Source organism: Salvelinus sp. IW2-2015, linkage group LG30 (assembly GCF_002910315.2).
Source record: "Salvelinus sp. IW2-2015 linkage group LG30, ASM291031v2, whole genome shotgun sequence".
In the NCBI taxonomy this organism is placed as follows: Eukaryota; Metazoa; Chordata; class Actinopteri; order Salmoniformes; family Salmonidae; genus Salvelinus; species Salvelinus sp. IW2-2015.
The window spans coordinates 23,089,311-23,116,989 of record NC_036869.1 but is presented as its reverse complement, the minus strand read 5'-3'; the positions used below and the strand labels follow the sequence as shown (position 1 = coordinate 23,116,989).

At 42.7% G+C, this 27,679-nt stretch overlaps 1 protein-coding gene across 2 annotated transcripts in view; it reads right to left on the bottom strand.

Moving 5' to 3' along the window:
• Positions 1 to 27,679, bottom strand: part of LOC111955376 (oxysterol-binding protein-related protein 10) — an 88,653-nt gene that overhangs the window by 35,732 nt on the left and 25,242 nt on the right. For both annotated transcript variants that reach the window (XM_023975602.2, XM_023975603.2), the window contains exons 5-7: positions 27,462 to 27,653; positions 15,643 to 15,868; positions 11,382 to 11,512 (exon numbers count right to left, since the gene is read on the bottom strand). In XM_023975602.2, coding sequence (XP_023831370.1) covers positions 11,382 to 11,512; positions 15,643 to 15,868; positions 27,462 to 27,653 — 549 coding nt within the window. The remainder of the gene's footprint in view (positions 1 to 11,381; positions 11,513 to 15,642; positions 15,869 to 27,461; positions 27,654 to 27,679) is intronic.

Below are 27,679 nucleotides of genomic sequence, written 5' to 3'. Positions count from 1 at the left end.
GTGTGTGTGTGTGTGTTGTGTGTGTGTGTGGTGGTGTGTGTGTGTGGTGTGTGTGTGTGTTGTGTGTGTGTGTGTGGTGTTTATATATATATAAAGTTATATATATATATATCTCACACAAAAAAGTATTTTGGCTACATAGTACAGTCATTTTCGTGCCTTTTGTTGGTGATGGATGGGGACAGAGTAGACATTATTTGGATAGAATTTAAGTAAGTCATATTAGATCAGTGTTTAACACAAACTATGAGACAGTTATACTTTTAGCCAACCTTGACCAAAAATAACCTTATTTTGATAGATTTTACACCCGTAAAATACATGATGAAAAGACGTTTTGGGGGCTTTAAAAAAAATCCTGGGGGAATATGCACAGACCCCCCTAAAAGAGGCTTAGCCCCCCTATCCATGAATCTCTAGTGACGTCCCTGGTATGTAGTTTATACTTAAGTATGTAGTGCAAAGGTCTTCCACTAAGCTACCTGGGGCTGCATTTAGCCTAGTGGTTAGCGCTTTGGGCCAGTAAACAAAAGGTTGCTGGATCGAATTCCCGAGCTGACAAGGTAAAAATCTGTCGTTCTGCCACTGAACAGTTAACCCACTGTTCCCCGGTAGGCCGTCATTGCAAATAAGAATTTGTTCTTAACTGACTTGCCTAGTTAAAAATAATTATCCATATTGTCTGTAATTCGTTGATACTCTTCTTCGTGGATCTAAGATTGATAATTACAGGAGCCGGGACGAAGGAGAGTCTTACTATTAGTCTTCAAAAAAGGATGATAGGAAGTAAACAAAAGAGATAGCTAGCTAACTAGTAGCTAGGCTAGCGGTTAGTAGTGGTTAGTAGTAGTACTACTAGTAAAGTAGTAGTGAAATAGTACTCAAGTATTTAATTTATATATTCTGAAAACTGATCGATCTTTTTGATTACAGAGCCCTGTCCAGATCAATTTGGACAGCAAATACATGTGTTGTTCAGCCATTATCCATGTTTCAAAATTACAGCAAAATATAGATCAGTGTCTTTGCCTCTCTGGTATAAGGAATTGGTTGAAATAGCTGTCATTATCCCTCTACTACCAGTCTACTCTGTATACAGACTAGGGATGCAGGGGCTACTGTATTATACCTGTCCGGGATTGCAATGGGTATTGGAAATGCATAAACCCACCTGATTCCTGCAAACACAAGCACACTCTGGCCCCCTGACGGGCGATGAGATGCTTTCTCTTTCAGACCACATAAAGAACTGATGTCAAATGCCATGCTTGTACTGCTTCTGTGTTCCTGAAGGACTCAGATGACCAAGTCGAATGACACTGATGCTGCTTTAAAACAAAGAATAAGCATAGAGTCAAAAGTTTACAGAAACTCCAAGAGCTATCCATTTAACCTTGGCTTGTGTATGTATGGGGTAACAAAAGCAATGCCACAGACTAGTCAAGGTCTGAAAGGACTAAAGATGAATACTGCATGGTACCTCTGTAAATCTATGTGCATTTAAGAGCCATCAAACTACATCTGCTGTGACACAGTCATGTACATGTCCTACAGTAGGCCATGGTATAGCCTATGTTGAGTATGGCTGCCACAGAGTATACAGAACCTCAGCAAAGATGCTGTGGCTACATTATATTTCAATGCCACCAGGTGGCAGGCTTGACACCAGCTCCTCTGACCTCTAACAAGTTTATTCCTGCAGTTCTGACAAGCACATTTACCCTGTCAATCATTCTATTCACCACATCTATCCGCCACCTCTATCATCTCAATTACTGAAAATCACTTTATTTCAATGGTCCAAAAAAAGGAAAAAAAGAAAAACACTTGAGATGAATCCTTTCCTCATATCTCTATCTCCTTCTCTCCTTACTAAGGCAGATGCAGAAGCTCTGTCTTCCATGATTGGGGCGAGAATAATGAAGAGAGAATATATGAGGGTGTCAGCTATCATTAGAAGATAAAAGTCTGTGTCAAGCTGGGCTAATGAGCCTTGGCAGTTAGCTCCATCTCCTGTCTGCCCTCTTCCTCGACAGGCCACTCCAGTACTAGACCCGCTAATGAAATTCTAATTTCATACTTCAGAAAAAAGGGGTATTGGAGGAGTAGCTAGCTGCTAGTCTAGACACAGTCTGGTTGAATGAGCAGAGTTGCAAGTTGTGATTGTTCTTGGTGGACTGTGATTGTTCTTTGTGGATTTCTGTGATCTACTGTATGGGTACATTTAGATATATAGACATTTACATTACATTTAAGTCATTTAGCAGACGCTCTTATCCAGAGCGACTTACAAATTGGACAAAGACTCTAGAGATGCAGTCTAGTCTAGATACACAGGACCGAAAGTCTTGACCCATGAACTCTCATGAAATATTTACTTTAAAGGTCGACCGATTAATTAGGGCCGATTTCAAGTTTTCATAACAATCAGTAATCTGCCTTTTTGGACACCGATTATGGCCAATTACATTGCAATCCACGAGGAGACTGCGTGGCAGGCTGACCACTTGTTACGCCAGTGCAGCATCAAAAGGACCGTGTGGCTGCAAGGAGCCAAGGTAAGTTGCTAGCTAGCATTAAACGTATCTTTTTAAAAAACTATCTTCACATAATCACTAGTTAACTACACATGGTTGATGATATTACTAGGTTAACTAGCTTGTTTTGCGTTGCATATAATCAATGCGGTGCCTGTTAATTTATCATCGAATCACAAGCATACTTCAACTTCGCCAAACGGGTGATGATTTAACAAAAGCGCATTCGTGGAAAAAGCACAATCGTTGCACAAATGTACCTAACCATAAACATCAATGCCTTTCTTAAAATCAATAGACAAGTATATTTTTTTTAAACCTGCATATGTAGTTAAAATTGCCTGCTAACATGAATTTATTTTAACTAGAGAAATTGTGTCACTCCTCTTGCGTTCAGTGCAAGCAGAGTCAGGGTATATGCAGCAGTTTGGGCCACCTGGCTCGTTGCGAACTGTGTAAAGACCATAATTAATTTGCCAGAATTGTACATAATTATGACATAACATTGAAGGTTGTGCAATGTAACAGCAATATTTAGACTTAGGGTTGCCACACGTTCGATAAAATACGGAACGGATCTGTATTTCACTGAAAGAATTAACGTTTTGTTTTCGAAATGATAGTTTCCGGATTTGACCATATTAATGACCAAAGGCTCGTATTTCTGTGTGTTTATTATATTATAATTAAGTATATGATTTGATATTTGATAGAGCAGTCTGACTGAGCGGTGGTAGGCAGCAGCAGGCTCGTAAGCATTCATTCAAACAGCACTTTACTGCGTCTGCCAGCAGCTCTTAGCAATGCTTGATCAACTCCCGAGATTAGGCTGGCAATACTATAGTGCCTATAAGAACATCCAATAGTCAAAGGTATAAGAAATACAAATGGTATAGAGAGAAATAGTCCTATAATAACTACAACCTAAAACTTCTTAACTGGGAATATTGAAGACTCATGTTAAAAGGAACCACCAGCTTTCATATGTTCTCATGTTCTGAGCAAGGAACTTAAACATTAGCTTTTTTACATGGCACATATTGCACTTTTACTTTCTTCTCCAACACTGTGTTTTTGCATTATTTAAACCAAATTGAACATGTTTCATTATTTGAGACTAAATGTATTTATTTATGTATTATATTACGTTAAAATAAGTGTTCATTGTTCATTCAGTATTGTTGTAATTGTCATTATTAAAAATATATTTATAAAAATCGGCCGACTAATCGGTATCTGCTTTTTTTGGTCTTCCAATAATCAGTATCGGCGTTGAAAAATCAGAATCGGTCGACCTCTAATTTACTGTATGGCATTCAACAAAGCAGACTTCAAAAACTTTTCAGCATGTAATACAAAAACATACACTAACCAGACTCTACTTCTTCTCTAACTCTGACACATTAGCAAAGTACTGCAACTATTTTGTCCATTTTATCAATAGTCCACAGAAAAATATGCAGATGATTCCCCCCCCCCATCATCCCCAAAAAGCACTTGTGTTGAGTAACTGCCATCAAACAAACACCAATTCCGACCACTCAATTGAAATCCTCGATAAATCAGTCATAAGGGATATGATCATAGGGAAGCCAGAATATCACCATGGAAGCCCCAAGCCAAATGGGAGAGAGTCCAGATGAGGCTGGCACCAGCACCACCACACATACTGTAAGGGTTGATTTGTCCTGTCAACACACCAAGTCAACAGACCATGTTAAACATCCCCATGGATTTATCTAACATCCTCTGCAAAATGAGACAATGTGTGGAAATGATATCAGACGTAGCTCAATTGGCAAATGGAATGACATCAAAGTACATACACTACATCTGCTTGTCGAACATCTCATTCCAAAATCAATGGCATTAATATGGAGTTGTTCCCCCCTTTGCTGCTATGACAGCCTCCACTCTTCTGGGAAGGCTTTCCACTAGATGTTGGAACATTGCTGCGGGGACTTGCTTCCATTCAGCCACAAGAGCATTAGTGAGGTCAAGCACTGATGTTGGGCGATTGGCACTATACATTGGGGCAGGTAGCATTCTCCTGGCATACGCCAAACCCAGATTCATCCGTCGGACTGCCAGATGGTGCAACCTGATGCATCACTCCAGAGAACGCGTTGCCGTTGCTCCAAAGTCCAATGGCGGCAAGCGTTACACCAGTCCAGACGACGCTTGGCATTGCGCATGGTTAGGCTTGTATGCGGCTGCTCGGCCATGGAAACCCATTTCATGAAGCTCCAAACAAACAGTTATTGTGCCGACGATGCATCCAGAGGCAGTTTGAAAATCGGTAGCGAGTGTTGCAACTGAGGACAGACGATTTTACACAATACGCGTTTCAGCACTTGGCCGTCCCAAATTGTGAGCTTGTGTGACCTACCACTTCGTGGCTGAGCCGTTGTTTCTCCTAGACGTTTCCACTTCTCAATAACAGCACCTACAGTTGACCATGGGCAGCTCTAGCAGGGCAGAAATTGGATTAACTGACTTGTTGGAAAGCTGGCATACTATGACAGTGCCACGTTGAAAGTCACTGAGCCCATAAGTAAGGCCATTCTAGTGCCAATGTTTGTGAGTGGAGATGGCTGTGTGCCCAATTTTAAACACAAGTCAGCATCGGGTGTGGCTGAAATAGCCAAATCCACTCATTTGAAGGGGTGTCCACATACTTTAGTATATATAGTGTATCTACATTTGTAGGCCTAGTACAGTTGAAGTCGGAAGTTTACATACACCTTAGCCAAATACATTTAAACTCAGTTTTTCACAATTCCTGACATTTAATCCCAGTAAAAATTCCCTGTCTTAGGTCAGTTAGGATCACCACTTTATTTTAAGAATGTGAAATGTCAGAACAATACTAGAGAGAATGATATATTTAATCACATTTCCATTTACATACACTCAATTAGTATTTGGTAGCATTGCCTTTAAATTGTTTAACTTGGTTCGGGTAGCCTTCTATAAGCTTCCCACAATAACTTGGTTGAATTTTGGCCCATTCCTCCTGATAGAGCTGGTGTAACTGAGTCAGGTTTGTAGGCCTCCTTGCTCAAACATGCTTTTTCCGTTCTGCCCACAAATTTTCTATAGGATTGATGTCAGGGCTTTGTGATGGCCACTCCAATACCTTGACTTTGTTGTCCTTAAGCCATGTTGCCACAACTTTGGAAGTATGCTTTGGGTCATTGTCCATTTGGAAGACCCATTTGCGACCAAGCTTTAACTTCCTGACTGATGTCTTGAGATGTTGCTTCAATATATCCACATAATTTCCCTTCCTCATGATGCCATTTATTTTGTGAAGTGCACCAGTCCCTCCTGCAGTAAAGCACCCCCACAACATGATGCTGCCACCCCCGTGCTTCACGGTTGGGATGGTGTTCTTTGGCTTGCAAGCCTCCCCCTTTTTCCTCCAAACATAACGATGGTCATTATGGCCAAACAGTTCTATTTTTGTTTCATCAGACCAGAGGACATTTCTCCAAATAGTACAATATTTTTCCCCATGTGCAGTTGCACACCGTAGTCTGGCTTTTGAATGGCGGTTTGGAGCAGTGGCTTCTTCCATGCCGAGCGGCCTTTCAGGGTATGTCGATATAGGACTCGTTATACTGTGGATATAGATACTTTTGTACCTGTTTCCTCTAGCATCTTCACAAGGTCCTTTGCTGTTGTTCTGGGATTGATTTGCATTTTTCGCAGCAAAGTACGTTCATCTCTAGGAGACAGAACGCGTCTACTTCCTGAGCGGTATGATGGCTGCGTGGTCCCATGGTGTTTATACTTGCGTACTATTGTTTGTACAGATGAATGTGGTACCTTCAGGCGTTTGGAAATTGCTCCCAAGGATGAACCAGACTTGTGGAAGTCTACAATTTTTTTCTGAGGTCTTGACTGATTTCTTTTGATTGTCCGATGATGTCAAGCAAAGAGGCACTGAGTTTGAAGGTAGGCCTTGAAATACATCCACAGGTACACTTCCAATTGACTCAAATTATGTCAATTAGCCTATCAGAAGCTTCTAAAGCCATGACAATTTTCTGAAATGTTCCAAGCTATTTAAAGGCACAGTCAACTTAGTGTATGTCAACTTCTGACCCACTGGATATGTGATACAGTGAATTATAAGTGAAATAATCTGTCTGTAAACAATTGTTGGAAAAATGACTTGTGTTATTCACAAAGTAGATGTCCTAACCGACTTGTCAAAACTATAGTTTGTTAACAAGAAATTTGTGGAGTGGTTGAAAAACGAGTTTTAATGACTCCAACCTAAGTGTATGTAAACTTCCAACTTCAGTTGTCACAATTTAAAATTAGATTGGCTTTTGGCCCAATATAACTGCCTTAAACATTTTACTCAGTCCTATTATCAATGTTTTACTTATTACAAAGAAAAAGTACAGAGAATCCATCCTTGCTAAATGTTACCATAGAGCCACATCAATCATTCTAAATTACAAGTCTGGTTTATAATACCTGTTGTAACCTCATGATGGCATTTGTCCGTGTTGCAATTATTCTCAGCACGCATCAAGATCAAAAAGTCCCTACCCCCCCCCGCATTCAACCCCATTGTGTATTCTGATAGAGATGATGTACTGACATGGGGTGTTTAATTAATCTAGCCTCGAGTGTCACCTGATCCCGTGAGCTTACATTAAACGCTGCACGGATATGATAACGCAACGGTAATCAGTCTGGTAATCATGAGGCTGGAATTCATCTGTAATGACAGGAATTTATGACAAAGAAATGTTATAATTTTTACATTTGAGAGGATTATTATGACCTAGCATGACAGCTAATGTGTTAGAGGAGACAATCTTATCATTCATCTTGGTCTCATTCTGAATGTAAATGATCATTAAACTGTGATGACGGAATAACAAGATGTCAGAATCAAAGTTCAATGTGACTCAAACGACAGAGCGATTTCTTTAACATTGTAACTCTACTGTTCTATTAGATATTCATGGACAGTTTTCCTGACCAGGAAATACCCCTCACTTTGTGTCCCCTCTTCCACCCTATGCTTGCACACACGCACGCACACATAACAACCCCCCCCCCCCACACACACACACACTAACCTGGCTGTCTACCATTGATACAGTCTAGACACAATCAGTTATACCATGTAGCATTTTAACCCAGCATTTATAAAGCATCCTCCTGGGATCTACTCAATTCTAATTCAACTCCTTACTCTGTGACCCACTTATTTGACAGCAGCACTGTTAACATTTTCAGAAGCCTTGAGTGCCTACACCCCTCTGAGCAACAGTCACGGCAATGGAATTTCACAACAGAGGCAAAATGCAATCGCATCCTCATGAGTCTTGGTTTTCATGGCCATTCCATCTTTTCATTGTTAGTACCATGTGCAGTGAAATGCTTCTAAGCAGTAAATGTGATTACATACTGTAGCTTTGTAACCAAGCCAAATAATCTGCTCCTACTTTTGTATATTACATATTAATGTTAAATAAGTGCCTTTCATTTGCATCACGCAAACGGCCTTTTTTGGCGTTTTTGAAATGCTCTAAGCACAGATATGCACATCCCACAAAAGCTCAGCATTTAACACCATAGTACCCTCCAAACTTGTCATTAAGCTCGAGTCCCTGGGTCTCGACCCCGCCCTGTGCAACTAGGTCCTGGACTTTGACGGGCCGCCCCCAGGTGGTGATGGTAGGAAACAACATCTCCACCCCGCTGATCCTCAACACTGGTGCCCCACAAGGGTGCATTCTCAGCCCTCTCCTGTACTCCTTGTTCACCCATGACTGCGTGGCCCTGCACGCCTCCAACTCAATCATCAAGTTTGCAGATGACACTACAGTGGTAGGCTTGATTACCAACAACGACGAGACGGCCTACAGGGAGGTGAGGGCCCTGAGACTGTGGTGTCAGGAAAATAACCTCTCACTCAACGTCAACAAAACATAGGAGATGATCGTAGACTTCAGGAAACAGCAGAGGGAGCACCCCCCCATCCACATCGATGGGACAGTAGTGGAGAAGGTGGAACGTTTAAGTTCCTCGGCGTACACATCACAGACAAACTGAAATGGTCCACCCACACAGACAGCATGGTGAAGGCGCAACAGAGCCTCTTCAACCTCAGGAGGCTGAAGAAATTTGGCTTGTCACCTAAAACACTCACAAACTTTTACAGATGCACAATCGAGAGCATCCTGTCGGGCTGTATCACCGCCTGGTACGGCAACTGCACCGCCCTCAACCACAAAGCTCTCCAGAGGGTAGTGTGGTCTGCACAACGCATCACCGGGGGCAAACTACCTGCCCTCCAGGACACCTACAGTACCCGATGTCACAGGAAGGCCAAAAAGATCATCAAGGACAACAAACACCCAAGCCACTGCCTGTTCACCCCGCTATCATCCAGAAGGCGAGGTCAGTACAGTTGCATCAAAGCTGGGACCGAGAGACTGAAAAACAGCTTCTATCTCAAGGCCATCAGACTGCTAAACAGCAATCACAAACATAGAGGCGCTGCGGCCAACATACAGACTCAAATCTCAGCACACTTTAATAAATGGATTAATGAAGGTATCACTAGTCACTTTAAATAACACCACTTTAATAATGTCTACATATCCTACATTACTCATCTCATATGTATATACTGTATTCTATACCATCTACTGCATCTTGCCTATGCCGCGCGGCCACCGCTCATCCATATATTTACATGTACATATTCGTATTAATCTCTTTACATTTGTGTGTTTATAAGGTTGTTGTTGTGAATTTTGTTAGATATTACTGCATTGTCGGAACTAGATGCACTTGCATTTCGCTACACTCGCATTAACATCTGCTAACCATGTGTATGTGACCAATAAAATGTCATTTGATTTGAAACAACAGTAGGTGCATACTCAACTGCTGTACCCATACTAAAGTCAACTTATGAATACAGATATGCAGAGCAATTAAACATCATTTTAGTTAGGCCTGAAGAACTGCACTAGACTAATGTGCACTGAAAATAGACCATCATCGTAAAGTAATACGAGCACATTGATACGCAAATGATGTGCAGTAATGTGTGAAGATAGAAGTCAAACAAAACATGTATCATGACTGTCCTGTGAGGATCAGCTTCGTGGGTGGATGACTTCGGTCACACCCCCTCTCGCCTGCAGRGGGGGGGGGGGGGGGTTGACCGTTCACACCCCGTTGTAAATCAATGATTAGAACATTCAGCTATCTCCCTCTCCAAATTCAAACAGGAATGTGCCTTTGTCTACACGGACATTTTCCTCTGAAACTATAACATGTTCTAAAGCAAATACTGTAACAATATTTCTAACATAGAACGTGGGGAATGGTCAGAGGCGATCTAAAGAATAATAATGTCATTTTAGTTGTTATTTTGTGATGTCATTAAAAATGTTATAGAGGAAATACTGTAACTTGAAAAATATACACAATAGAATACAATGCACAATATCCTCTATGTTATGTATGAAATATGATGGAAGTGTTTTTGTTGAGAGGGATGTAAATCTTAGAAACTATAAGAGGAAATGTGTACAAGTGAGTAGTCACCGCCCCTTGAGTGAGGTCAGAGCGTGTCAGCCTCACAAACTTCCCCTTCTGAATGAACTGTATAAAACAATGGGTTAAGAATTAACATATCAGACTAGAAAGGCGTCGAGCTGCAGCTCACATCCAAAGTGGTTTGAACTCTGAAATCTCAACGAGGTAGAGATGATAGTCACCTCCCGGACAATCACTGAACTTAAATGGGACCATTCTACTATTCTTCTCAAATCAGCAGAGTACGCTACTCTCATCACCCAATGGGAACCATCGACACGGCTGGCTAGCCTATCTTCAAAGAGGCAGCTTCAAGAGCGAATGGAAGGGAAATCAACTCTGTAGTTCTGTTCAGGACTACACCACGAACCAAGACATTTATACGTAAATACATTCATGATTTCTTACTCCAAACGGGCTGTGGTTCGTGTGCAAAGTATATGATTACTGTGAGAGTAGTTTCTAAATGTATCAAAGTATTATGTCTCTGTCCCTCTCTCTTGCCCTCCCCATCTTTTTTTGTAACATGCCGCCATATTGTGTCAGTGCGCTAGGGACCTGATTTAATGTATTAAGTGTGCATGTTTATCCTGTGTTACCATTTAGTTAGCTAGTAAATAAATAATTAAACCAATTTGTGTAGTACTGAATCATAAGTAAGGCTGTGTTTTTTACAGATGCAGGTTACAACTGTTCAGAATGATGACATGATACGAGGTTATAATTAATCCATTGACTGTTTATGGATGTGATAGGTAAAGACGTTTAGAATTTAATTTGGGAGATGGTAACTTTTTAAAGAACCGCTCTCGTGGTGCCCCAATTCCTAATAAGTTAATTGTTAGATGATTCATTTAAATCGCATAACTATTAAACAAAGTTAGTTGATTAGATAAATAACAGTCACCAAATTAATGAAATTAAAGTCACAACACTTCTTTAAACATTTATCATGGCTCTAGTTGTCTCTGGGACCCACTACACAGCAGATTCTCTGAGACTGTATTTCTACTCCTTGCTCTGACGCAGGACATGACTAAGATAGGGTGGGGACATACTCAGAATTTTTTAAAGATGCTGTTTAAAAGCACCACATGACAAAAACATGTGTACAGAGATGCACAGGGACATCCTAATAGGTGAGTTTACTGCACATGGAGAGTAATTATGATTTACACAGAGCGAGAGAGAGAAAGAGATAATGAGAACGAGATCGAGAGATAATGAGAGAGAAAGCGGAAAAAGGAGTTATCCCCTTACCTCAGCACCATGGGCAGGGCTTTTTTTCCTGAGGGCTGGGGAGGGCTCGGCAGAACGTAGAGGGGTTGGGCCGCCGTTCTTCAGGTGCTCCCCCGAGGGCAACTTTGGTACACTCCACACAGGAACACCATCTGCAAAGGGAGCATATGAGAGGGTCAGAACCAACTGATTTCTGACCACGTTAGGGGGGTATACTGACAGCTGGGATCTATGAGCAATTGGCCAGATCTCAAGCTTCATTGATTTGTATTGACTGATATTGATTGCTCTGCTATGATGTTGTTGTTGCAGAGAAGGAATTCAGGAAGGAGATGGTAGTGAGGTTGGGGGGAGCTCGTGAACGATCCACATAATTCTCTATTTTTTTTCTCAATCAGATAAGCTTTTCCTTTTTAACACAAAACAGAGATAAATATCGGATAGGCTCACCTGGATCGCCTTCATATCCCTATCTGCCACACAGAGACAACAGGAAATTACATTTGAGTGTATGTCTGACGATGGACTTGCGGCGCTGACATATGACTCAAAAAGCAGTATGGTTCGGAGCTCGAAATGAGAAACAAAATGTACTGAAAGAGCCTGCAGGACTGGTGAGAAATCATTGTCCTGAGGGTCACCAGTCTGATTGTTTTGTTGCTACTATTTTGTGAGAATTTTTGGTTTGTTGTTGGAGGTTGATTAATAGTTCTCTGTTGTAGCACTATTAATCTGAAGGCCATGTCTTTTCACTTGACAAGGTGTTTTGTGTCTTTCCATAAAAAGTCTAATTGAAAACTACACCATTTACAGGACTGCTGCAATGAGGCTATAGAATATGGGAAGGAATGAAAAATTGAAGACTTCCACTCAGGGACGAGAGTGTGCAGTTTGCTAAATCATAGGAAGAATCGAAATGGAACAATGCATTCTGACGGTGGTCATCCGTAAATGTGTTTGATATGAAATAGACCAACATACGGTGTGAATACATTAAGGAGATGAACAAGTTATGTCTTTGTGCCTATGATTTGAGGTGAAACACCATGTGATGTTTCTGTTTGTTAATAATCTGACTTCCCAGATATCAAGGACTAGAAATGGATCGGATGAGGTAATTGTAACCTGGGTATTGTTCCACTTCCACCTGCATGTCATTCAGTGGCCACCTTTACACTACATGTGTATTGCTAAATCTTTGTAACATGATCCATCAGCGACATGGGACCGTTTCAGTTGTTTAACCATTTTGATGAGCACAAACGACTGACAAAATGAAAGACCATGCAATCAAGACACTGCAAATAGTGTCTTGAGCTGCTTAAGCTCTGCAGTGCCCACCTTGACATATGATTCAGGTCTATAAATAGTGTACACCCACACAAAGCTCAAGTTCAGCTACTTATCTAGTATGACGAGCTCAAACGCAGGCTGCAGCCTACCTAACGCGAGTCCGTGCAATCGAAACCCTGCAAGTAGAGTGCTGCTAAGGAACCTGCTTCCAAATTCCATTCCAGTTCAAATTGGGTTAACGCTAATGCACCCGGCGTCTCTCTACACTCTCGTATCCATTATTGAGGGACCAGTTGTGCTGAGTCGACTGGCGAGGTGCCCAGGGGTTTTTCTACCTGACAAGAGTGCTTTGATACTGCCTTCCAGACAGGCAGAGCCCTCAGTAGTGTGGGCAGGCAAACCATACTGTAGCTGATGGTATCCTCCATTAAAGAATGCATGCACATAGGAGATAGTACTGTATAAGATGTGGCAGCACTGCTGAGGTCCAGCATTTTGCATTGCCGAGGTCCCTGGTTTGTTGCATTTCTCTACGTAATGTAATGTGTAGTCGTATTAATTAAAGGAACAAAAATAAGAGTAGACAGAAGTAATGAAATATCTTTGTACAAACCTAAAACATGAAATCTTTTTTTTATATGTGATGAAATTTGGGCTGTTATTCTATAAGCAGTTATGCAAATGTTATTCAGGATGACCATGAGAGTGAGATAGGGATTGTAGGGAGAAAAATAAATAAATTAAAAATTCACTGCAGCTGTCCATTCTTATGGGGAAAGAAAAACATACATTTCTTGAGCCAGGAATTAATCCGTTTGTCCTCCCTGATGTGGCAGTCACTGAATAGCTGTGAGCTTAGCGATGGGAGTCCCACAATGATGATGTTGCACGACCAGAAACAGAAGAAGCACCTAAAACAGTGTGTTTCATTGACAACAGGCATGCATGTGAAATGGGTTGTGTTGCAGGCCAGGGGTATTGTACGGAAAACATTCATGCACTACACGTTTCCAATGGCCTTCCATTACAGGGCTTTGACCTCAATGCTCCTCATTTGCGTTGCTTTACCCACCCAATACTATGCCAATTTTCCTCCTCCCCACCTCCCATATAAGTCAAACGCATTCAGCTCTCGAATTCATTTCAGGTCTCAGTGTGACATGCCATTTGATTTGCCCCTTAGTTCCATTCTAATCGAGACATGGCACATTTGCTAGTTCTTTCACGGTGGGGATAAACTCTTGGCCAGGCAATTCAATTCCTTTATGGATTGTGATCTCCAAAAAGGAAACGCTCCACATTAAGCATTTTCAAATAAGGCGCCAGCAAGCTGTTTAGAAGTGGGTGCGCAAGAACAAAGAGAGCAATGAGCAGCCAGTTCCTCCATGACACCACTGAGTAGGCAGCCCAATAGAAAGTACAAGGTTTGTGGAAGTTCCACAAAGACCCTAAAAGCTCCAGGCATACAGTACTCACAGTGCCAAACGGATTCTAAGGCGGTGGTCCATTGCGTTCGAGCCCTGAGGGACCGTGCCAGCCAGCCAATTCGTGGTCCGACCGCATGCTTGGCGCTTTTCGGGCGCCATGCAACGTGACCCTGCCCATGCAGTGGGTGTGGCAAGGGTTGGCTCAGGACAGTGTGGAATGGATTTTGACCCCCGCCCCCGCCCAACACTCCAGTGCGCCACAGTCCTAATCTGGAATAGTTCCATGCCAGTGCCACCTTCACCCCGGTTACCCTTAAACCCAACACCCAAAACAACCCTTCTAGGGCGTGGGGGGTACATGCCGGAGCCGGGGCACAGCAGGTCCCCCACAAGACGACGCATTGTGAGCCAGGCAGCGGAAAGAAACTGGTTTGTACTTGCGGCCTGGCGGTCCCACTCCACACCACCCCCTGTCTGACGTACAGGGCAGGGTGACTGTTAGGACATAAATAAGGAGAACACCAGAGGAGAAGACATAAGGAGACAGAGAAACAACCTCCATCCCAACCCTCATTACCACCCAAATCATTCCATCCACTTGCACCAGAGGGAGGTTGGTTGCACTAGGGTCAGCTTCAGCCACAACCTTATGCCAAATTTAACCATGTATTTAAAAGATTGGGAAAAGCTGGAAGGTTTTCTTGAAAAGGGGCGAATCCTAACTTCCAACTGAAGTCAACTTTTCAGTTAGTCTTCCACCGACATTCAATGCATTTCCAAGTGAAATTTTGACTTAAGTGGAAGTTAGGATTCACCCCTTAGTGCTGATCCAGGGAATTGAATGATCAATATGTGTGGAGAAAGCGGATTCTATAGCAGGACAGTATTGAGGAGGACTTCCACCTTCACCCATCCAAGCAAGTCCTTTTATTGTACATTCCAACACCCATCAACCCACCTCTATGCCCAAGAGGGATCATAGACATACATGGAAGCACCCTAAGGCTGCACGAATTTTGCTTTGAAAGATCTTTATTGGATCCATGGTCTGGCACAGAGAGGGTTAACATGGCAGATAAACTGAGTTGTAGGCACCTTTGTGTATTTGGCATAGATTAACTCCAGTGGAAACTTTCAAGTGCATAGATGTATTGTAGTAGGCTCGTTCATACACACATTCAAACGTGACATGCACTGACTAAGGGACACAGGTAAATGCTTTTGTTAACCTGTTGTAAACAATATTGATCATAAATACACACATAATTATTAGTTTGAGACGGAATAATATCAATGCCATTCATCAAGACATAACAAAACAATTAAGGAAATACATACAACATCAATTAAACAAGAACCAAAACTACAAACTATGAAAAGACAACAAAGATGCAACATTCAACAACATTTATTACAGACACTCAAGTTCAAGGCTCCGGTTAGATAAGGGCAAGGGCCACATTCCACCTCCATGATCATGTGGCCCTTGCTGCTGCTGTCGGGGTCTGGAAGAGGGGACGGGGGGGCCAACGCCAGGAGGGGGATGCCCGTGGCACACTCACCGGAGGGGGGACCGCGGGTGTGGTTAGGCTGGGAGGCCTGGGGCTGGCTGTGGGTTTGGGTCTGTTGCAGGATGTTCAGGCACTCTCCCAGGCAGCTCAGGGTGGCAGCCGACGTGGCTTTGAGGAGCAGGAGGTCCTGGTCCAGGCAGGAAAGGGGTCCTCGCGTGGGGAGGGACTCGATGGACTGGACCAGGTTCTTCTGTTGGCCCTCTGCTTGGCTCATCGCCTAAGGGAGGACAGGACAGAGTTAAAGGGTTTGTGTCAATTTCAAATCTGAGTGGAGGGTGTTAGAGAAAATAGTGAACTTTTAAATATATTGAAATTATATGTTTGACTTGAAGAGCATACTCATTGACACCAACAGTGATCTTCTGATAATGAACTAATAAAACCACTTTTTCAGAGTAAGTTTGACATTTAGATATAATACATTGACACATACATGTACCTCAACTTTAGCTAGCACTCGTCAACCTTAGCTGCCAACTTTATCAACGACTAAACGTTGAAGGGGTTATATCTGACCGATGAATAGAGGATTATGTGGAATACGTGTTTGGCATCTCTTCTCTCTCTCCGTGTTGTTATGTTCTAGTTTCTGTGGGAATGGCTGCAGCTGCTCCCTAAGCAACAGATGCACTGACCTCACCGCGACCCTGAGAATGCCAGGGCAGCAGACACAACAAACTTTACCTTGGGAAATCTCTACGAATCAGTGTTTCTATTAATATTGCTACATGCCCGGGAAATGCTTGCCAGAATATGCTGGATGTTGCCAAATAACCAGCTTCTCAATGAAGCCTAGGTAAATTGAAAATTAGGTCAAACTTCATATTTGGCTAACTATTCCTTTTAATACGAATCATTCCTTATGAATTGAATAAAATAAAATCCGTTTTGACTAACTACTGAGGAAAGCAAAAAGGTGTCATGGTTTCCCCCATGCGTCATATATTCATGGGGATCCCTGCATGGGGAGGCTGAAAAGGACATGAAAAGCCTGTAAACCATAGTGGTTCTAGCTAGTGGCTACTCTATGGGTATTTATTTTATCCTGCAATTGGTCACTATTACTCCTGAGCACATGTATATATTAGTATCTATTTATATTGCTACTGGTCACCATTACTGCTGTTTACATGTGCCTTCAGAAAGGATTTGCACCCTTTGTCTTCTTCCTCATTTTGTTGTGTTACAGACAGAATTCAAAATGGATTCCATTTATTTTCTCTCTCTCCCCCATCTATTCTACACACAATACCCCATAATGACAAAGTGAAAACCTGTTTTTAGAAATGTTTGCAAATGTATTGAAAATGAAATACGGAAATATTTAATTTACATAAGTATTCCCACCCCGGAGTCAATACATGTTAGAATCAAACATGTATTTTTACTGCTCTAATTACGTTGGTAACCAGTTTATAATAGCAATAAGGCACCTCAGGGGTTTGTGGTATATGGCCAGTATACAATGGTTAAGGGCTGTATCCCCGTAAATTTGGTATTGGCACTGACCTGTATATATCTTCCTATTTTATTACTCGTGTTTTTAATAGTTATACTATTGTGACATTGATTACTGAACTGTTGGGTAGAGCACGCAAATTAAGCATTTCACTGTACTTGAGCATGTGACAAACCTTGAAATAATTCATCTACAGTGGGGAGAACAAGTATTTGATACACTGCCGATTTTGCCGATTTTCCTACTTACAAAGCATGTAGAGGTCTGTAATTTTTATCATAGGTACACTTCAACTGTGAGAGACGGAATCTAAAACAAAAATCCCGAAAATCTCATTGTATGATTTTTAAGTAATTAATTAGCATTTTATTGCATGACATAAGTATTTGATACATCAGAAAAGCAGAACTTAATATTTGGTACAGAATCCTTTGTTTGCAATTACAGAGATCATACGTTTCCTGTAGTTCTTGACCAGGTTTGCACACACTGCAGCAGGGATTTTGGCCCACTCCTCCATACAGACCTTCTCCAAATCCTTCAGGTTTCGGGGCTGTCGCTGGGCAATATGGACTTTCAGCTCCCTCCAAAGATTTTCTATTGGGTTCAGGTCTGGAGACTGGCTAGGCCACTCCAGGACCTTGAGATACTTCTTACGGAGCCACTCCTTAGTTGCCCTGGCTGTGTGTTTCGGGTCGTTGTCATGCTGGAAGACCCAGCCACGACCCATCATCAATGCTCTTACTGAGGGAAGGAGGTTGTTGGCTAAGATCTCGCAATACATGGCCCCACCCATCCTCCCCTCAATACGGTGCAGTCGTCCTGTCCCCTTTGCAGAAAARCATCCCCAAAGAATGATGTTTCCACCTCCATGCTTCACGGTTGGGATGGTGTTCTTGGGGTTGTACTCATCCTTCTTCTTCCTCCAAACACGGCGAGTGGAGTTTAGACCAAAAAGCTCTATTTTTGAATCAGACCACATGACCTTCTCCCATTCCTCCTCTGGATCATCCAGATGGTCATTGGCAAACTTCAGACGGGCCTGGACATGCGCCTGCTTGAGCAGGGGGAACCTTGAATGTGCGCTGCAGGATTTTAATCCATGACGGCGTAGTGTGTTACTAATGGTTTTCTTTGAGACTGTTGGTCCCAGCTCTCTTCAGGTCATTGACCAGGTCCTGCGTGTAGTTCTGGGCTGATCCCTCACCTTCCTCATGATCATTGATGCCCCACGAGGTGAGATCTTGCATGGAGCCCCAGACCGAGGGTGATTGACCATCATCTTGAACTTCTTCTATTTTCTTTCTATTTTCTAATAATTGCGCCAACAGTTGTTGCCTTCTCACCAAGCTGCTTGCCTATTGTCCTGTAGCCCATCCCAGCCTTGTGCAGGTCTTACAATTTTATCCCTGATGTCTTACACAGCTCTCTGGTCTTGGCCATTGTGGGGAGAGGTTGGAGTCTGTTTGATTGAGTGTGGTGGACAGGTGTCTTTTATACAGGTAACGAGTTCAAACAGGTGCAGTTAATACAGGTAATGAGTGGAGAACAGGAGGTCTTCTTAAAGAAAAACTAACACGGGTTCTGTTGAGAGCCGGAATTCTTACTGGTTGGTAGGTGATCAAATACTTATGTCATGCAATAAAATGCAAATGAATTACTTAAAAATCATACAATGTGATTTTCTGGATTTTTGTTTTAGATTCCGTCTCTCACAGTTGAAGTGTACCTATGATAAAAATTACAGACCTCTACATGCTTTGTAAGTAGGAAAACCTGCAAAATCGGCAGTGTATCAAATACTTGTTCTCCCCACTGTAGGTTGTTTATCATGCTATAAATATTTCAGTGAATTAATATTGTATAGCTTCCCAAACACACAGCAGCCCAATCTTCAATGGCACATCTGTTTTTTCGCTGACTGACAGATTCAGTGAGAGCCATTACAGCCAGGGTTATATTGTGGTACTTCCACTGATACGGAATAAGTAACTAATCCAACTACAATACAAACAGAACAAATGTGATATTATTGATAGGACCAGCCTCTGGTAGATAATTTCTACAAACACTGAAATGAATCAGTGACAAAATGGGGACTGCACTGCAATTCTACGTTCTCCTTCAGAAACGCAAATGACTGACCCGCAACAGGTCAGCATATGTGAGTTGAGTAGCTGCAGGTCAGTGGATCAGTTGTTAATTAAACAACTCTCATCCATCCCACCACTCAGACAGAGGCCCTGTGTCCTAACATGAGGAGTGAGCCCCGATTTTCACTAGGATTAGCATGGGTTTAGTGTATTGTGGCCAATGATGTATATAAACCCCGGACTGCTGATGCTCTGTATGGCCATTGAGAGGTTTTGAAGCCACTGGTCGGCCATATTGGCACTCCCCAGTAGGAGCAGTCAGCCATAGAAATGAACAAAATTCTACTGTATTTCAATTAAATGTTTCAAGGACAAAATGGCATGTATTTAAGTACAGTTGAAGTCGGAGGTTTACATACACTTAGGTTGGAGTCATTAAAACTCATTTTTCAACCACTCCCACAATTTCTTGTTAACAAACTATAGTTTTTGAAAGTCAGTTAGGACATCTACACAAGTAATCTTTCCAACAATTGTTTACAGACAGATTATTTCACTTACAATTCACTGTATCACAATTCCAGTGGGTCAGAAGTTTACATACACTAAGTTTAAACAGCTTGGAAAATTCCAGAAAATGATGTCATGGCTTTAGAAGCTTCTGATAGGCTAATTGACATCATTTGAGTCAATTGGAGGTGTACCTGCAGATGTATTTCAAGGCCTACCTTCCAACTGTCAAGCCTCTTTGCTTGACATCATGGGAAAATCGAAAGAAAATCAGCCAAGACCTCAGAAAAAAAATTTGGGCCCTCCACAAGTCTGGTTCATCCTTGGGAGCAATTTCCAAATGCCTGAAGGTATCACGTTCATCTGTACAAACAATAGTACACAAGTATAAACACCATGGGACCACGCAGCCATCATACCGCTCAGGAAGGAGACGTATTCTGTCTCCTAGAGACGAACGTACTTTGGTGCGAAAAGAGCAAATAAATCCCAGAACAACAGCAAAGAACCTTGTGAAGATGCTGGAGGAAACAAGTACAAAAGTATCTATATCCACAGTAAAACGAGTCCTATATCAACATAACCTGAAAGGCCACTCGGTAAGGAAGACGCCACTGCTCCAAAACCACCATAAAAAAGCCAGACTACGGTTTGCAACTGCACATGGGGACTAAGATCGTACTTTTTGGAGAAATGTCCACTGGTCTGATGAAACAAAAATAAAACTGTTTGGCCATAATGACCATCGTTATGTTTGAGAAAACAGGGGGAAGCTTGCAAGCCGAAGAACACCATCCCAACCGTGAAGCACGGGGGTGGCAGCATTGTGTTGTGGGGGTGCTTTGCTGCAGGAGGAACTGGTGAAATTATGTGGATATATTGAAGCAACATCTCAAGACATCAGTCAGGAAGTTAAAGCTTGGTCAAAAATGGGTCTTCCAAATGGACAATGACCCCAAGCACACTTCCAAAGTTGTGGCAAAATCGCTTAAGGACAACAAAGTCAAGGTATTGGAGGGGCCATCACAAAGCCTTGACCTTAATCCTATAGAACATTTGTGGGCAGAACTGAAAAACCATGTGCGAGCAAGGAGGCCTACAAACCTGGCTCAGTTACACCAGCTTTGTGAGGTGGAATGGGCCAAAATTCACCCAACTTATTGTGGGAAGCTTGTGGAAGGCTACCCGAAACGTTTGACCCAAGTTAAACAATTTAAAGGCTACCAATACTAATTGAGTGTATTGTAACGACCCTGGGTTTATAAGCGCGGAAATCGACGCCGCTTGAGCATGCTTTTGCGGCAGTCGATAGTGCACCGGACTTCGGGCTAGAAGGTCGAGGGTTCGAGACCTGCTCCCTGCCTGTTTCATTACAGTATGTAAATTTCTGACCCACTGGGAATGTGATGAAAGAAATAAAAGCTTAAATAAATCATTCTCTCTACTATTATTCTGACATTTCACATTCTTAAAATAAAGTGGTGATCCTAATTGACCCAAGACAGGCAATTTTTACTAGGATTAAATGTCAGGAATTGTGAAAAACTGAGTTTAAATGTATTTGGCTAAAGTGTATGTAAACTTCAACTGTACTTTGTTGTTGTAGTGGGGACAATAACATTAGTCGTCTCTAAATGACACTAAGGACAATTTTATATATTTTTTATTTAGCTTACATAATATAATGTAAAAGTATACATCCAGAGAGAGACTTCGAAAGAGAAAGAGAGACTTCGAGAGAGAGAGAGAGAGAGAGAGAAACAGAAATAGGGAAGAGTAAGAGAGAGAAAGGGATAGGAGAAAAAGAGAGATACAAAGAGTCTGAACCAGGAGTCCAGGGCCATATAGCATAACAGTATTTCCTACAAAGCCAATACAGTATGCTGCAGTAAAATCTAAAAATAAAGCTATCTCATGTGGCAGACATGAGACTTCACACTCACGGTTGATTCAACATGACCTTGACTTAGACAGAGAGAGACAGACAGCCCATCAGTAGAGATAGCCTGACTGAATTAGGCCAGTCTCCATCGGTCAGAGACCAGGCTCCTTACTGTAAAACAGTCATGAGTCCTACAGCCCAGATACAACAAAGACTGTGTCCACCAGGGGTGACCTCTATACTACAAACCTCTGCAACAACATCCTTCAAATGGTGACTCACAATGACAATTCCCAGCGAGTTGTATATAGGAGTATACGCTTTGTATACACAGCTCATCTCCTTGTCTGAAGACTCCAGAGCAAGGAAACAGAGGGTCCACAGAGAGTGGACCAACTAAAATAGCTCGGTCCCAAATGACCACCAGTGTGGAGGTAGAAACCGTGCAGAGACTGAAACTGCCTCCCTTCGTTTCCCACTTGGAGAGACGATGAGTATAGAAATAACCTGACCTGAACCATTGAGCCATGGCTGTCTAAATGCCCAGTGGTTTGCTGCTCTACTCAGGGAGTCCAGGCGTCTGATGGGTTCACGTCAGCCAGTTGTGACAGGCAGCACTGCTGGAGTCGAGTCACGTGGCCTAGTCTCCGAGCTGGTCGGATGGGGACGGAACCTGCGATTGAAAGCCAACAGCATGATGGCAGCACTCCCAGTGTTCACATGGAGGATGTCATCGGGGGGGGGGTGTTGGGTTTGGGTTTTGATGCCCAGTTGACTGTTAGAGTGCCGTGTTTCCATAAGACTGAGCAGAGCTGTTGGCTCATGTAGAGATCTACTGGGGTGTGATATATGCTACTAGTGTTTACTACCACAGCCCACCAAGTCACAGCTACTTACAACTACACTAAGCAGCAGTCTACCTCTACAACCTACCAAACCACTGCCATTCTCATGGGATTTCAGACATATTTGACCAAATGATTATTACAGGAGCTAGGAAAGTTCCTTAATCATGAGTGAAAATTTGAGTCTAATCCTATACTACATGTAGCAAAAATATGGATGAGATGCCAACGGCGTGACAATGACAATAGATGTTGGAAAGACAGCACAAACTAATCTGGGACCACTGTCCTGTGTCATCTCATAAATCTCCCAGTAAGCAGGGCAGGACAGCGATGCCACCTCCCATCCCAGAGCCTCGACGAAGGTGTATAAATCTGCCTCCAGGCCCCAGCTCCATTCCCTCTCTGTCACCACCTGGACTGGTGCCAGCCACCTTTATGGGACTTAATTTCCATCGTGAACAGAAAGGCAGTACAACATACAGACAAGGTGAGGAGAGAGAGAGAGAGGGAGGGAGAAAATGGAGGGATGCATAGAATGAAAAATCAGGCGAAGGAAATAGGGGAATGTTACAGGGCTGTTTTTTGGGGCAGAATGCATAACATTGAAACAGCATAGAGAAGAGAAAGACAACCCAGTTTCCTATCATCTAAATCCAAATTCAGAAGGTCCCAAATAAGTGTTTGGGTTATTTAACGATCAAACCATGTGCTTGAAATCCCTCTGGGTTCATTTTAGGTAACAAGTGTACTTTCCAAGTGGTGAGAAATGTTGCCACTCCTGCAGTAGTTTCTCCATTCGTGTTTTTTTTTTATACACCCTATCGTTCTCAGACAAGATCTCATGTTAAACAGTTATTTTCAGTGTTAAGAGTGACGCAGCATAGGGCATCTGATCTGAATGAGGAATTGAAAGGGCTTTATGAAAAATTGAAATTCTTACAAGAATGTCAAAAACCTGTAGTGCTGATCGATTAACCAAAATGTTGGTTATTTTTCGTATTTTTATTTTTACAATTGACCAATGTCAGTTCAATTATTTGAATTCCATTACGTTTTTTTTTTTTTAAACCTGCGAACTCAATGAGCACATCGCACACTTTCTCTAGAGATAAATCGGATCTAAACTTAACTGTGCAATGTAGTAGGGAGTTGTAGTTTCCAACAGGCCAATATTTTACATCGTTTAGCGCATAAAACATGGTAATTAACAACAATGACCATAATCCATTGCGCATATACACTGCTCAAAAAAATAAAGGGAACACTTAAACAACACAATGTAACTCCAAGTCAATCACACTTCTGTGAAATCAAACTGTCCACTTAGGAAGCAACACTGATTGACAATAAATTTCACATGCTGTTGTGCAAATGGAATAGACAACAGGTGGAAATTATAGGCAATTAGCAAGACACCCCCAATAAAGGAGTGATTCTGCAGGTGGTGACCACAGACCACTTCTCAGTTCCTATGCTTCCTGGCTGATGTTTTGGTCACTTTTGAATGCTGGCGGTGCTCTCACTCTAGTGGTAGCTGAGACAGAGTCTACAACCCACACAAGTGGCTCAGGTAGTGCAGCTCATCCAGGATGGCACATCAATGCGAGCTGTGGCAAGAAGGTTTGCTGTGTCTGTCAGCGTAGTGTCCAGAGCATGGAGGCGCTACCAGGAGACAGGCCAGTACATCAGGAGACGTGGAGGAGGCCGTAGGAGGGCAACAACCCAGCAGCAGGACCGCTACCTCCGCCTTTGAGCAGGAGGAGCACTGCCAGAGCCCTGCAAAATGACCTCCAGCAGGCCACAAATGTGCATGTGTCAGCATATGGTCTCACAAGGGCTCTGAGGATCTCATCTTGGTACCTAATGGCAGGCAGGCTACCTCTGGCGAGCACATGGAGGGCTGTGCGGCCCCACAAAGAAATGCCACCCCACACAATGACTGACCACCGCCAAACCGGTCATGCTGGAGGATGTTGCAGGCAGCGAAACGTTCTCCACTGCGTCTCCAGACTCTGTCACGTCTGTCACATGTGCTCATGTGCTCAGTGTGAACCTGCTTTCATCTGTGAAAAGCATTAGGGCGCCAGTGGCGAATTTGCCAATCTTGGTGTTCTCTGGCAAATGCCAAACGTCCTGCACGGTGTTGGGCTGTAAGCACAACCCCACCTGTGGACGTCGGGCCCTCATACCACCCTCATGGAGTCTGTTTTCTGATCGTTTGAGCAGACACATGCACATTTGTGGCCTGCTGGAGGTCATTTTGCAGGGCTCTGGCAGTGCTCCTCCTGCTCAAAGGCAGAGGTAGCGGTCCTGCTGCTGGGTTGTTGCCCTCCTACGGCCTCCTCCACGTCTCCTGATGTACTGGCCTGTCTCCTGGTAGCGCCTCCATGCTCTGGACACTACGCTGACAGACACAGCAAACCTTCTTGCCACAGCTCGCATTGATGTGCCATCCTGGATGAGCGCACTACCTGAGCCACTTGTGTGGGTTGTAGACTCCGTCTCATGCTACCACTAGAGTGAGAGCACCGCCAGCATTCAAAAGTGACAAAACATCAGCCAGGAAGCATAGGAACTGAGAAGTGGTCTGTGGTCACCACCTGCAGAATCACTCCTTTATTGAGGGTGTCTTGCTAATTGCCTATAATTTCCACCTTTTGTCTATTCCATTTGCACAACAGCATGTGAAATTTATTGTCAATCAGTGTTGCTTTCCTAAGTGGACAGTTTGATTTCACAGAAGTGTGATTGACTTGGAGTTACATTGTGTTGTTTAAGTGTTCCCTTTATTTTTTTGAGCAGTGTATTTGTCCGGTCTGTTTCTTTTACGCTTGCTAAAAAGAACGCGCAATCGCGAGGTGATAAAGAGAGCAGCTGTTGCTTCGCGAGGTATCTCTACCTGAAGATACATGATCTAAGTGATTGATAGTTGGTATTCAGCTGTCATAAAAAGTATGCCTTATTTACTTTGAAGAACTACTAAAATAGTGATTTTGTCAGACATCTCTATAGAGCTGCTGCCTATTCTGAGATGACTTGGAATGAAAAAATAAAGCCATCAAATAAAACAAAATGTAATGTACAAAACTGAAATATAATAATATAGTAATGTGACTAAATAATAAGCAGTAATGGGCAGTCACTACCATCATGGGACGTTTATTAATTATTTTATTCTGTGTTGTTACAGCATAAAACCCACATAATGCATAGTGCATTTTTTTATACATCAAAACCGAAAACCGTGGTTATTTTTTAATAATAGAACTGAAACGACCAACAACAAAAAAAACACTAAATCGTTCAGCACTAACAACCTGCCACAGTGTTGTTTGAACACTATGCCTTTGAGGACAAATTCGAGAGCTATAGTTTCCATGAGGTGCCATGGCTCCTTACTCCCCTCTGTTCATATTAACTAGCTGAGTCCCTATCGTCTTAGGTGATCCAATTCCTCAGCAAAAAATGTTTTACATTACTTATTTGCTAACCTGCTAGCCAGTGTACTATTCACCAATGCCCTTTTAGAGTTCCAGGTTTCTGAGAAACTGTACAAAGCCACCTTGTTCCAGAAGCAGAGCCTCAAAGAGAGCAACCTTTGCTGTTGGCTCTCATACCTGTGCATTGATACAGTGTCCGGTAGCTACAATAGGAATGATACATTCTGATTCATGTCCTTTACCCAGTGTCTCAGAGAGTGAATGGGGGGGAAATTGTGTTACTTGTGCCATGTAGAACAATGTAGATTTATCAGTAACTAATGGAACTAATGTTCTGCCCTCCACTCATTCCTGGAAGGCAATGTCCGACGGAGGCAATGGTACAGCACACAAGTGTGTCCACTGCCAACACTCCATACACCATGCCTGTCACGAGTCTTGTCCTGGAGGCAGAACTAAGCGGTTTCTCCTTAGATAGATAGGCCAGCTGCAAAATTGGCTATATTGTAAAAAGTCATGAAAACAAAAATGTGCTTTTTGGTCTTAATTTAAGGTTAGGGTTAGGCATTAGGGTTAGCAGTGTGGATAAGGTTCGGTTTAAAATCAGATTTTATGACTTTGTGGCTGTGCCAGCTAGGGATCACTATGCAGAGCTGCCTCCAGAACAATGACAAAAAACTATTTTCCCTGAACTAATTCAGGGAAAAGACATAATAAATTAACAAAAATAACAAAGTACAGAGTGCGTTTTGGAGGATGACTAATGGCAATCGGCGGGGTTCTCAGTCATGAAAGTACTACTCCAAAATGTCCATGCAAATCAATGCCAAATTCCGCAATTGGTTACTCAACCATTTTAGCAAAAACTGGAATTACCGGTATAATGCCCTTTCATCCTCTTCAGACACACCACCTCTCCAGTTCAGACTTCACTCCATTAGGCACACCATCAGCTTGCGCAGCGTTTTCCAAACTCGGTCCTGGGGACCCCAAGGGGTGCAGGTTTTGTTTTTTTTAACCCTAGAACTACACAGCTGAATCAAATAATCAAAGCTTGATGGTGTCATTATTTGAATCAGCTGTGTAGTTCTAGGGTTAAAAAACAAAACGACCCTTGGGGGTCCCCAGGAGCGAGTTATGGAAACGCTGAGCTAGCCTTTGAGCTAGCTTTCCCCTTTGTCGCATGCCATTTTAAGCAGTATGGATATATACAGAGAAACGCCAAGCCAGCTAAAGCTACAGACATAGAGCGCAGTGCAGTCAATGTTGATAGGGTCAGAAGCCAGGCCAAAATAAATTGTTGCTGAACTCATTGCACCAATGGCCAACCTGAGAGTAGGCAGAAACACTGAACACATAGTACAAGAAATATGGTGCAGTATTAAAATAATAGTTGTTGGGGTCAATGTTGTGGTCAATTTGAACAGAAATATTCCCTATTGTGTAAATAGTACATTTAAAAATCCAAACTCCATGACTCCAATCTGTCAGACATTGTGATGAATTTGGCAGTCTCCCTAGCGCCTACGACAAAGAATTATCAATACAGCCAGAGGGACAGTTTCAGGTTCAGCCCACCTCTTTGACCTCCAGTAGTCGGCCGGGATACTGGTTCTTGGCCCGTCGAGCAGCGGCTGGGGACTTGTGGTGGGTGATGGTCACGATGTTGCTCGGTGTGCCCGGACACGCCAAGTGCCTCTGGATACCAGGCGATGAGGAGGCTGGTGGGAGGAGGGAGACGCTACGGGACCGACCGGAAGACGACGAGCCCTGAGAGAGAAAGACAACAACAAAAA